Below are 12,667 nucleotides of genomic sequence, written 5' to 3' on the forward strand. Positions count from 1 at the left end.
TAGAAGGGAGTTTATGTATGAGGTTGTCCAAAGCTTTCAAACAAATGTCATCATTATTAGAACTTTTGATCTACCATTATTTTCTACACAAAAAGATGCAACATCATCCACTTTATCGTCGTAATAAAAAGAACTGTTGATATTTTATCATCTTTATTTAAAGAATAAAGATCATCAACTCAATTTATTTAGAAATCTTTATAAATAAATAGAAAAGTTCAAATATAGATCTAAATTTAATTTTTACTTTATTTCAAGACATTTTTAAAGATTATGTTTATTTTTACAATCAATAAACTTTAGGATTTGTAAAATATAATTAATTATATAAAAATTCTATAAAATACAATTTGAAATTTGTTAGAAGATGCTTATATCACTTAAAACTTTACGTTTTTCAAACTGAATGATTCAAATGATAAATAATGATTCATTTAAGATGCTAATTAAGAATTAATATCTTTGAAGTTGACTCGAAAACATCAGTTAATAAATATAATATAAATTTATATCAATAAATGTAGGAAGTCAAATTGTATATTTTCAGTGCTTTTGGAAGATTTATTTAAGACTTTACGTCTTTATGACTGAATGTGAAGATATCAGTTAATAAATTATATAAAACATATTTTAAAACTCAGAATTTTGTTTCAACTTTCTGAGTTACTTAAAACTTTACATGTTTAAATGTGAATGATGCAACATAATATATTAAATAAAATATTTATTACAATTATTGTGTAAAACAAAATTGAATTCTTTTGACTTTTTCATTGAGCAAGTTCGAAAAATTCGTATTTAGAAATGAATCAGAAAATATAAAATAATAAATATAATCTTCAAGACAAAAATTGTATAAAACAAAATTATAAATTCTGAATGTTGTTGAAAGTTGTTGTTTGAACAACTTAAGAATATGTCTTCTTTGAAACTGGATGAGAAAACAGCAGTTAATTAGTAAATGATGATGCGAGTTGTGAACTTTGTCGGGTAATTATCTAATCAAAGGGGACGGTATCTGCACGCTGACGGTCGGATCAAAGTTTTTCCAAGTTCTGATCTCGTCGAAAAGCATGCGGCCAGGACTCTCCGTCGAAATGCACTGGCTGTGTCCGAGCAAGGAATAGTTCGGATCAATAGCACCGACTTCTACACCCTGCTCGATGAGGGCCTTCGCCTGTTCGAGCGCAACTTCCGGTGGCAACATGTTGATGAAACAACCGACAAAGCAGATTCCCACCGAAAATCGGTTGTACCTGAGATGAAACAAAGAAAATGTTACGTTTTAATTAGAGTTGTTATTGCTGCGTGTACCTGATTGTGTGAGCGCCCTGCACACCCCAGCCTCGACCCATGTACGTGCTTCCATCCGAACCGATCAGAAAGTTGTATCCGATGTCGCCCCAATTTCTACTTTCTATGTGAAATTGTTGGATCAATCGTACTAAAAGGATGTTGTCTGCGTGCGTTTTTCCGTCTTCAGTAGCCGAATGACCTTTCAATTTCAATTAAAAACATTAATATACATTTATAAGATATTATACAGAAAAGTTTGAACAAATAGACAAGAAACGTTTAGAAAAATGATCGTACAAAACTCTCATCAAATATTATTATGAAAATAAATATGAATATTAATAGAGTCTTAAATAACATTGAATTAAATATACTAGACTTCCGCAAAACCTGTGTTCCACTAACGCGAATTCCTACAACTGTTTTATATAACGCGATTTTCGTATAACGGACAATTTAATAACACGATTTTGTATAAAGCGATTTCATACATCGCGTAACGTATCAGAATGACTTCCAATATGATATTTTCAGATAGATCTCACAAATAATAACTGTTATAAAAAATATTTGGTTGAAAGGAATATTGGTCAAAGCAATTGTAAATAAATAGTTTGAGGTATAATCAATACTAAATTCGTTTGAAAGTCTTGAAAAATATTATACTGAAAATTTTCAAATAGATCTTACTATCAATTAACGAAAAACAAATTTAAATATGCCAAAAAAGTAAAGAAATCCATTTTATTTACTTGTTTATAAACTTAGAGAAACAATTTAGAAAAATATAAGTTTTTATCAAATATATATTTTGCAAAACTAATAAATACTTCTTTGAAAGTCTTGAAAAAAAATCAAGTGAATTTAATTAAAGAAAACGTCTTTATATGAACGTCTTTGAATTATCTAACAACATAAAAAATGTTTTCTTTTCTAGTATATAAATTTTTCGTTATTCAAGTTTGAAATTTTGAAGAAAATGCATCTTCATTATTAAAGTTGAAAGTAAATATGATTTGAGATACAACAGAAACATATTTGTATGCTCTTCCATTCTACAATTTAAAATTTGACTAACAATACACCAAAATTAATATATTTCTAAATTTGTATCAAATATAATTGTAAAAATAGGCACAATTATGTCTAATGAAGGTAGTTTATAATTAAGTTTAAATATAAAGAAAATTTAGTAAATAAATTTAGTAAGAAAATTTAGAAATTAATAATAACAAATTATCTATAGAAAATTATTAACGTACGTTATTATCAGGACCGACAATAGAGTTTATCTTCACGTCACGTTTATCTTCATTTGTTCACATTTATTAAATTCTGCTGATATTAATAAAAAAAATCTCAAGGTGAAACTGGAAACAAAGTATAGAAATGCTATGAATATAAGGGTGCAAAGACCTTTGATCATTATTATGATTGCATAAATGTGTTTTTATGTGACTGTTCTAATAAATATTATTATGAATGTAATAATTATCGGAATAACGAGAGTCATTAAATAACCTTGACATTATTTTATTTATATATAAGTTGATTCAACTTATGAATTCGGGTAATACCCTAAATTTACAAAGAAAAACCGGTTTTGGGTACAGTAAAATTAATCAAAATAATAAAATAATAAATACTTCTTCTAAATTTAAATTAATTTTTGATCTTGTTTCTGTCATTCCACGAAATAGAACAATAAGTTCAACATAAACTCTAACAAATTTAGATGAATTACTTACAGATGATCACGTATTTGGCAGGTTCTGACAATTTCTCGCATTCTGAAAGCGAAGGTTGGGCTAGCCAATTCTTTCTATCGATTAATCTAACTTTCGTGTAAGCTGCAAAAGAAATAATTAAATTACAAATAACCAATATAAAATCAAAACACTCACTTTTTTTAGTTGGAGCTTCAATTGCAGCTACAGATATAGACTTCAAGTTATCATTAGGCTGATTAAGATAGATCGGTCCATTGATGTAAGTGATGTTACCTAAATGCACCTTCTTTGATTTGTTTATAGTAACATTTTGATAAATATTGTTTGACGCGCTAACCAACGTTCCCAACTGATGCGAATCTATCTATAATTAAACAAAAAAATGTATTTATTTGTTCTTGAAGATTATTGAAAATTATGTTTACGTTCTGAACTTGGCAGGAATTATAGTATTTGTTGGTTTTAATAGGAAGTGATTCACCAGATAACAATTGTGTTAAATATTTTTATACTAAAGTACATTAATTAATAATATATTGTTTTGTTTACATTACATTGTAATCTCCATTAGTTTTAATTGCGTTTATTGAAGCGATGCCTTTGGAATCGTAGCTGAGGGAATCGTCGAATGTCGAGCATTCCGATGTCAAGTCGGAGGTATCACATGTAGAGATTGATTCGGTATCGTCCAAGGAGCATTCCTCCAACCATTTGGAGCACTTCTCAATGGCTGTGCCCTTCTTGTCCTGCTGTACAGATTCCAATTCGGTGTTGGCGGACACTGAAGCACTGCACTCGGTATTCTCATCATTCATTTTGTTATATATCTTTGAACGCTGTGCATCGTCCGCTAAATCAAAACGTTCGCGTCGCCGCTGCTCAGACACTAAATACACATATTGCGATCTTTATTTTTACTGTTATGAATCACCTTTTTGCTTAACAAGAACCGCTTTTGCTTGCAACAGTTTTATTTTAGACGACTACAGCTACTGCTGCTGCTGTTACGAGCGTCGCGCGCGAACTTGAGTCTAGCACTTAACAGAATTTAAATAGATAAGGTATATTGATAAAGGCGCATTTCGTAATTTCCGTTCGTTCCTTATTATTTACTCACAATACTTATGACTGCACCTAGCACATTGTTTGCATTTATCTTAGTATAATAATCACTCGCATAGTCCGGCTTTGACCAGTACGGATTTACAGTAAATCCGCTTTGAAAATTTCAAAACAAACTAAATTTGAATTTAACAAAATAAGAATAAATCTTAGAAAATTTATACTTATTTTTCTCATTATATCAGTGGTCGAATTTGGTGTAATTAAATTGGATATTAATGATATTGGATATTAATGAGCAATTAGTTTATCAATTAAAATAATGTAAATTTAAATGAACAAATCATTTAAATGAATAAATCATTTGAATTTAATTTATTTATGATTTTTCTACTTTTCAAATTTAATAAGTACAAAAGTTCCCTAACTTTTGTTTTATATAATTAAGTCTCTTTTCGTGAGCTTTACTTTTATATATATATTTAGTTCCTCGATTAGTCCGGTTTCAAACAGTCCGAGATATTGGCGAAACCGATTATCCGGAGTTTGCAAGGTTGTATATCTTTATCGGAAAACACTTCTAAAGTTCTTTTTATAAATTTTGCAACTATGAGTTTTCTTTGGACATATTTAATTTATTCTAATTGAAACACCTTACGTTTCCTATACATAAATATTTAATTAATTTTAATTACTCATTTATGATTATTAGTAAATAATTAGACAAATACTTATTACACTAATTTAGCTTATTTAATTGAAATAAACTTTATTGACACAGTAATTCATTCCCTTTGCTTATTTAAATACTAATTTAAACTTTTGTCTTAAAGAAACTTAAGAAGTAAATTTTAATTAAATATAACTACGAGCCTTCAATTATACTTTTAAACTAATTTTAAGTTCAGTAAATAGTTCATATTAAGATGAGAATTATTTTTTATACAATTGATATAGGCAACCACACATTCACTTTGGATGTTAAGAATGCATACGTCTATATACTAAGTAATACATTATTATTATAATTATTAAAAATACAAGATTTATGAATAATATTTGATCAAATATAGAATAAATTTTCAATAAATGAAAATCGTTACGAATTTGGGATTATTTTTTTCTTATAAACTTTTTTGGTATTAAATAATTATAACCGAATAATTAGTTAGTAAGTTAATTCATAATTAATTTGACCATATAATTATAGTTATGAGATGATTTATAATGTTTTATAGTCTATTGAAAATTGGTAATATTTCTTTAGATTTTGTTAAAAGCTATGTAAACTTATAAAATGAGATGAATAATAAAGTTCGATGAGTACCTAAAATAAGCGAAAATGAGTAGAAGATGAAATAAAATAAATTTTAATTGAAACAGTTGAATAAATAATATTTTTGATACATATTTTTTTATAATTTGTGACAAACTTTGTAAACTTACACAAAGTACATATTTTTTAATTAAAAATTTGAATAAACATATATTTTGACACGTTTCTTTGGATTTTGGTAAAAAGTATGTAAACTTATATAACGAGATGAAAAATAGAATCTATTAGTACCTAAAAGAAGCAGAACTAGTGATGTAAATGTAGAAAAATTTGTAACATAAAATTTAACTAAAATTTAAAGAGATATTTATTTTGAAGTTGGTAAAAAGTATGGAAATGAGATAAAAAAGAAATAGGATTGATGAGCACCTAAAATGGATGAGAAAAAGGGCTATAAACATAAAAAAGATATAACATAAGTTACCTTAAATTTTCTACCCAAATCTCACAAAACAAATGATTGAAATAAGATTTTTACCATAACTTATATGTAATTAATAAAGATTGTAAATTAATTGAAAGGAAATGATTAATATTGTAGATTTCAATTAAATTTAAAGAAAACTTACTTATTATATTAATAATATTATAATCTATTTTAAGTTAAACAAGGTTAAAATTTACAATTAATCATGTTTATTTGATTTAAACATAATTAAATAACTAACTGAAAAACACCTATTCTCTTATATTATTAAAATTTATAATATTATTATCATCAATTTATAGAGCAAATTATGCGACACAGTGCGTAATTTAATAACTATTCTAAATATGCAAGAAATAACGTAGGTTTTCTTTAAAGGAAATCAAAGAAGTCGTCCTTCAAATAATCCAATCAATTACTATATATGCCTTTAAAAAAACATAAATTATTGGTTGTTTCCACCAGAAACAAAAACAAACTTCAATACTTTACTCACAATATTATCTTATCACCAAGCAACAGAAAACAAACGTATAATTGGTGTTATTTATGAAAGACCATTCTTTTGCAATATCCTAAAAATTATAGTTAAAAATAAATAGAAAACAATAAATATTTTTGAAATTTTGTTTTTTTTTTAATTTTTAGTAAGATAAAGTTTAGACAAATATAATTTTGTAACTTAAGAAATGTACAACTAAATCATATATTAAGGTAATTTTCAATGACAATATAAACGTATAAATATTAATCAATACTTCGTTGGAAATACCTCGCATAGTGCGGTTATGCCAATATCCCATACTGTTTTAAACCGGACTAACCGAGGACTTTCAAACCGCATACAAAAAAAATGGATTGAAGAAAGAGATCATTTATGTTTATAACTATAATTTCGTGTTCTCATTTTTTAGAACTTTAATTAAAGTTTAGATACAATTTGCTGTAGTAGAAGATATTTGTTTAATTAATATTTTATGAATGGAAAACTTAACTTTATATAACTAAGTACAAATATTAAATAAATTCTATGTCTATAAACATTTATCTGCTAAAATTGTATTGTTTTCTATGAGATTTAACTAATAAATTAATTTGGGTAAGAAAGTAAAGTTTGAAAATTCCATTCTTCAGATTTGTTGATTATTGTGGAATAACATTGGACATTCACCTTTCTTGTTAGATGCAGAATTCTAATGAAGATGACCTTGAACTAGAATATCATCAGCAGTCGCAGTCATCAATCAAGTCGCGACAAGATAACGTTTAATGTCATTTCACGTTTTTTTTCTCTCATTAATGTTAAAACTAAATTACTAAAAACTTAATTACTAAACACATAATTACTAATGTACTTACTAACAATATGCACCATCACATTTGTTTTATAATTGTGTCAGTTTCGTGTCATGGCAATTGTGATATGTTGCAACTTCGCAGCAAAGTTCAATAGAACGCTGTATATTGATTCTTGTAATATTCCATGAATACATTAAACTTATTATATTGTGACTTACGTCTATTAAATATCAATTAAGTGTATCATAAAGTAAGGATGGGAGAAGTAAGAAATAAATAAAATAAAGACATTCATTTTCATTGATTTTTATTTTAGTTGTTAAAATACTGACTATTCACAACAAGGATTGATTGTTATAACTATAAACAAAAAAACTTATATATTACTGTACAGTGGGGATGGTGTCTATAATTATAATCTAAGGAAATAAAATACATAAATAAACGTTAACAATAATTAAGATACTAATAATTTATAAATTTGATCTTCTACGCACTTGAAATCGGTGCAAATTACTGCGTTTCTATTAATTAGTGTTAACACGAAATAATACTAAACGAAATATAACATGTAAATATATATATAATCATAATAATTCGGATAAATAAAATTATTGAAAGGATTTACAGTAACTCGTTGTGTAAAAAATACATTTACTTTTTCAAACACTCTTCCGCGTGAAGAATAATAATATAATATTGCTCTGTATCAAATTTTCGAGATGCATTTTTGTACGCAGTTTACTGTTTAATATCGTACTGGTATATACATAGGTAACGTCGAATACACGACTTCTATTTACACGAAAAAATAAAAGTGGAAGCAGTTAAAAACAAAAGAAAAAAATAGCGTTAAATTACATGATTTATATGATCACAGTCCTAAGGTAAAAATAAACCAAAAAAATTAAAATCGGAGTAAATTAAAATAAAAACGCGTATTTGTACAAAAATGCAAAACCTTAACAGTTCATACGTAAAACCTTTACCATCACAGATAACGTAATGATATTTATATGTGTGTATAATATATAAATGTGCGCGAAAAATTTTGGTCAACAATACTTTGCGAATATCAAGAAAGCCAAAGTCGCATGTTTGTTTTTTGTTTTGTTTTCAAGAAGATTTTGTTTTTGTTTTCGTTTCCAGCAGATTTCAAGTCAATCGAAATCTGAAATCGCAACAACTACAACAATAATAACAACAACAATAGTATTACATTTATTAAGTTCTGCTATTTACTTAAAGTAAACACTCGACTACTTTACGTTTGTTTTTTTTTACTTTTTTCGTTTGGGTAGCATCTTGTATTCTCCATTGCGAATATAAGATCTGAGAATCGGATCATCTAATCTACCTGTAACAAAGAAAAAAAAATAAAGATTAGTTTCATAATTTTTTAATATTAAGGTAATAAAATGATTGCTTGATGATTTACAGCTATTTATTTTCATGAGATTTGATTCAAAATTGAATTCATTTTATAATTTTATTATAGGAATTCTATTTTTCTTCTACATTTTCTTCAAAACTTAATTGAAAAATTACTTAGTTTCATAAAGTGAACTATTGTTTGACTATTTACAGTAATTTACGTTGAAAATATGTTGTGAAATTATATAGAAATGAGAAATATGGTTTATTTTAAAATTTCTAGTTAGGAAAATTGTTTTTTTTTTGTAACTATTTGTAATTTTTTTATGAAATTGGTTTGTTTCATAATTTGGTGGCATAAAAACTGTTTCTTCTATTAACTATTAAATTTTCTGCAAATTTGAAAAAAAAAAAATATTAGAAATTGTTCGAATTTCCTTCAAAATAATATTCATAAATTGGTTTGTTTCGTGATTTCAGCATACAATTTTTTGTTGCTCAACTATTTACACCTTTTAACGTTCATGAAATTAGTTTCATAATTATTAATTTAGTTATTTTATTGATTGAAAACTGTTGATTTACAAATAAAAATTGGATTTAGAAAATGCTTTGTTTCATAATTTTAAGACAGAAAAACGGCTTCTGACTATTTACAACTATTGAAGTTGTGTTAATTCAATTTTTATGACATGATAACTGTTGATTGATTATTTACGTTAATACATTTAGCTTCAAAATTGAATTAAGAAAATTAATAGTTTCATAATTTGGTGACTGTAAACCTTCAATTTGTTGCGATTTGATTGAAAATAGACAATTTCGTTATTTGATAGTTGGAATTGGTTTTTGTTTTAACTATTTACAGCTAAGAACTAACGAGTTTTGAATAAAATTGAGAAAATTGTCAATTTCGTAATTATATATCATAAAAACTGTTTTTAAATACTTACAATTGATGAAATTGGCTTCAATATTGAAGTATGAATTGATAAATGAATATTTTCATCATTTGGTCTAATAAAAAATACAATTTACAGCTACAAAATTGAAGTAAGCTTCATAATTTGATGCTTTACAAAAGAGTAGTTTTGCTATTCACAATATTGAGATTTGATTCAAAAGTGCATTGAGAAAATGTACAGTTTCAAAACTGAATTAAAATTTGTTGCTTTATTAATTAAAGCGTGAAATTGAATTGATAAAATGAACAGTTTCATAATTTAGTCGCTGTAAAACTTCAATTAGTTGAGATTCCGTTAAAAAATTCAATGATAAAATGGACAGTTTTGTTAGTAGATGGTTAAAAATGTTTTTTTTTTGAACTATTTACAGGTATCAATTTCGTAATTGCATAATATAAAAACTGAATTGAAAATATTCATTTATATTTTCGTCATTTGGTTTAACAAAAATTACAATTTACAACTACAAAATTGAAAACTTAAAAAACTGTTGTTTTGTAATTCACTTTATTGAGATTTCATTCGAAATTGCATTGAGTAAATGTATAGTTTTGTAACATTAAGGTAAGAAAACAGTTTTGCTTGTATATTTATTTACAGCTATTGACGTTGACGAGATTTGCTTTTGATGAGAATCGACAAGGACAAGTCAATGAAATATTGTTTAGAATTGTACCTGGAAATGCCCATTAACGGACTTCTTAAATGATTTATAATTTTATTTGCAACATGTACATAACGTCGTCAGTTCCCTAATGAATATTTAATTAGTTACAATCTATTTCGAAAGTGTGAATGACTTTTTAACGAAACAAAAATAAACATATTATTAAAAATTAAAAACACGCGATACGATAATCGCAGTCTTACGATTCACCTGCCTTCTGTTTTTCATATATAAATCCAATTGCTTCTTGCAAAAGATTCAATTTTATTTCAGGAATCAAATCGTAAAATAACAATAATCGCTTAATAATCGTAATCCAAATAATTTGCATTTATCCAAGGACGTGACGAAAACTGTTGTTTCCTATACGAAATTTGGATCTGGGCGCCACCCAGAAATTACAAACCGACGCGGATACAATTCGACGGCGAATTTCTAATCTGCATATCATCTGGGCTTCGCGTGATACGATTTCGTTGCGCAAAAGAGAAAATCAAATTCAATTTTTCGAACAATGTTCCTTCTAACGGTAGCTCTACAATCTATTCAGCATATTTTTTTGTGTGTGTCTTTATGATCTAATTATCCGAAATTATTAATAGCTTAAGAGTCTTCACTTTATATGTCGATTCGAAGCAGTAACACCTCAGTTTTAATTTGAAACTCCAAAATAAACCCGTTATTCGACCTACATTTTAATGTTCATCGAAAATTTAAACTATTTCTATAAATTACTATTGATTTCAGTATTCAATAAACTAATATGATTTTATCAAATTAATATTCATAAATTTATAGACTTTTAATTAAGTTTCAATTTTGCTTCCTGGTAGAATATGAAGCAAGAAAATATTAATCGTAACGTCGAAATGCTTTATTAGTTTATTTCATTTACACACACTTTATTAATTAGAATATTTATTTACTTTGCTCCAACATAAGTATACTAAACAATTTATTTTCGACTATCATTGAATATATACTATTATTTTTAAGAAATAGTAAATTTTCAATGATAATCGAAAATAGATTTAGTCATTTCTAAATTTGCCCATCAACAAGAGACTCACCATTTTTAAATGAATATTTAAATTACAACAAAAAGTGAGACTTAAAATTAATAAAGTTACTTTATAATTACAGAAGCATTCAAGAAAAAAAATATACTTATGTGTTACATTCTAAGTAGTATTAGAAATTGTTATATTATTTTTATTCTCCCTTCAATTTCATTAAAATTGTATTAAATGAGTCTACATTGAATTATTACATTCTAGACTATATTTTAAACTATATTATTAAAAGTTAATGAATATACTGATAAAATATTTGCAAAAAAATCATTAAATTTTCAATATGTTTATAAAAATCAAAAAGAAAATATTTATTTGAATTATTTTATAAAAATTGTATAAGAACTTTTTCAAAGTAATTAAAAACTTAAAATATTTAAGGATCATTGAAAGTTTCAAATTTCTTAGTCAAAGAATTTCATTTATTTGTATGTACAAAACTAGAAATGCAATCCAAATAATTAGATTACACAGACCATAATTATTTAGTTAATATTCGTGTTTTGATAATACTCAACGTTTAAATAATTATGATTATTTCTAATTGATTTTTTTTAATTAAATTAAGTTCTGATTGTTTATAAGAAATATAAGGATTATGCATGAAATTGAACAAGTAAATAATAATTATTTATTTAATTAATTAAAAAAAGGAAAAACTAAACAATTTATTAGTTTGTTTTTATTATTTTTTTTATATATATATTTAGGTTAGCTCAAATTTACTGTAATAAGTACATATAATAAGTAATTAATTTAATAATCCTGTTGTTTCTATTTTCAATAAACCTAAGCCATTTTTTTTTTAAATTATTGTTTGTTTACTTGATGATTATATAATTAGTGAAATCCTGTCCTTTATAATAGCCATAATAAAGAGTGCAACGTCTGGATAGATGATAATTACCTTTTTTTTTTGCTTGATTGAAATTCCCTAGAAGTGTGTAACAATAATCTTATCGTCGATCTCGTCAATTTCATCATCAGTTTCCTCAGGTTCCTGCGGCATCTTCGTAGCTTCCAAAGCGGCAGCCTGCCTTTCCTTCTCCTTCTGCCTCCTGAGCTTCCTAGTGTGCAAGATCTCGACGATGATGTACATGAAGACGCCGAGTAACAGGACAGCGAGCATAACGTAGAGCTTCATGCGAGCGCAGAGATGGTTGGAGTAAGCATAGGCGATCACGAATCCTGAGCTCTCCCACAGCCTGTAGTTGGAGAACGCCGCTTCCTTGTTCCTTCTGAACAGCGTGCCGTACAATCCTGCGAATCGATAAATAAATAAATAAATAATATGAGAAACGAACGACTTTGAGAAAATTGGTTCGATGCGGTTCGAACTACAAATAACCAGTTACAAACTCCTGTTATTGTAACTGAAATCCACGCAATTTTGAAACGATATAAAACTTTCTACTATTGCATTGCATCATCTGCTAAA

The 12,667-nt window shown here is 26.4% G+C and overlaps 2 protein-coding genes across 4 annotated transcripts in view; both read right to left on the reverse strand.

Annotated features, from left to right (window-relative positions):
* Nucleotides 1–865: 865 nt before the first annotated feature.
* On the reverse strand, nucleotides 866–4,024 carry LOC108560867 (peptidoglycan-recognition protein LE-like). The gene is made up of 5 exons (XM_017918574.1): nucleotides 3,581–4,024; nucleotides 3,201–3,390; nucleotides 3,045–3,146; nucleotides 1,315–1,495; nucleotides 866–1,256 (listed from the first exon to the last, which is right to left on the reverse strand). Exons 1-5 carry the CDS (start codon nucleotides 3,839–3,841, stop codon nucleotides 995–997), a joined length of 996 nt encoding a protein of 331 aa, XP_017774063.1. The 5' UTR covers nucleotides 3,842–4,024; the 3' UTR covers nucleotides 866–994.
* A 3,416-nt stretch (nucleotides 4,025–7,440) lies between these two features.
* LOC108560869 (UNC93-like protein) overlaps nucleotides 7,441–12,667 on the reverse strand; it is a 36,932-nt gene continuing 31,705 nt past the window's right edge. The window contains exons 5-6 of one of the 3 annotated variants that reach the window (XM_017918576.1): nucleotides 12,140–12,489; nucleotides 7,441–8,509 (exon numbers count right to left, since the gene is read on the reverse strand). In XM_017918576.1, the coding sequence (XP_017774065.1) occupies nucleotides 12,164–12,489 (326 nt within the window). In that variant the 3' untranslated portion in view covers nucleotides 7,441–8,509; nucleotides 12,140–12,163. Of the gene's footprint in view, nucleotides 8,510–11,985; nucleotides 12,490–12,667 lie in introns of those variants that run through there. The other 2 variants (XM_017918577.1, XM_017918579.1) reach the window with 2 other exon arrangements.

Source organism: Nicrophorus vespilloides, unplaced genomic scaffold, assembly GCF_001412225.1.
Source record: "Nicrophorus vespilloides isolate i.1.1-1 unplaced genomic scaffold, Nicve_v1.0, whole genome shotgun sequence".
Classification (NCBI taxonomy): Eukaryota; Metazoa; Arthropoda; class Insecta; order Coleoptera; family Silphidae; genus Nicrophorus; species Nicrophorus vespilloides.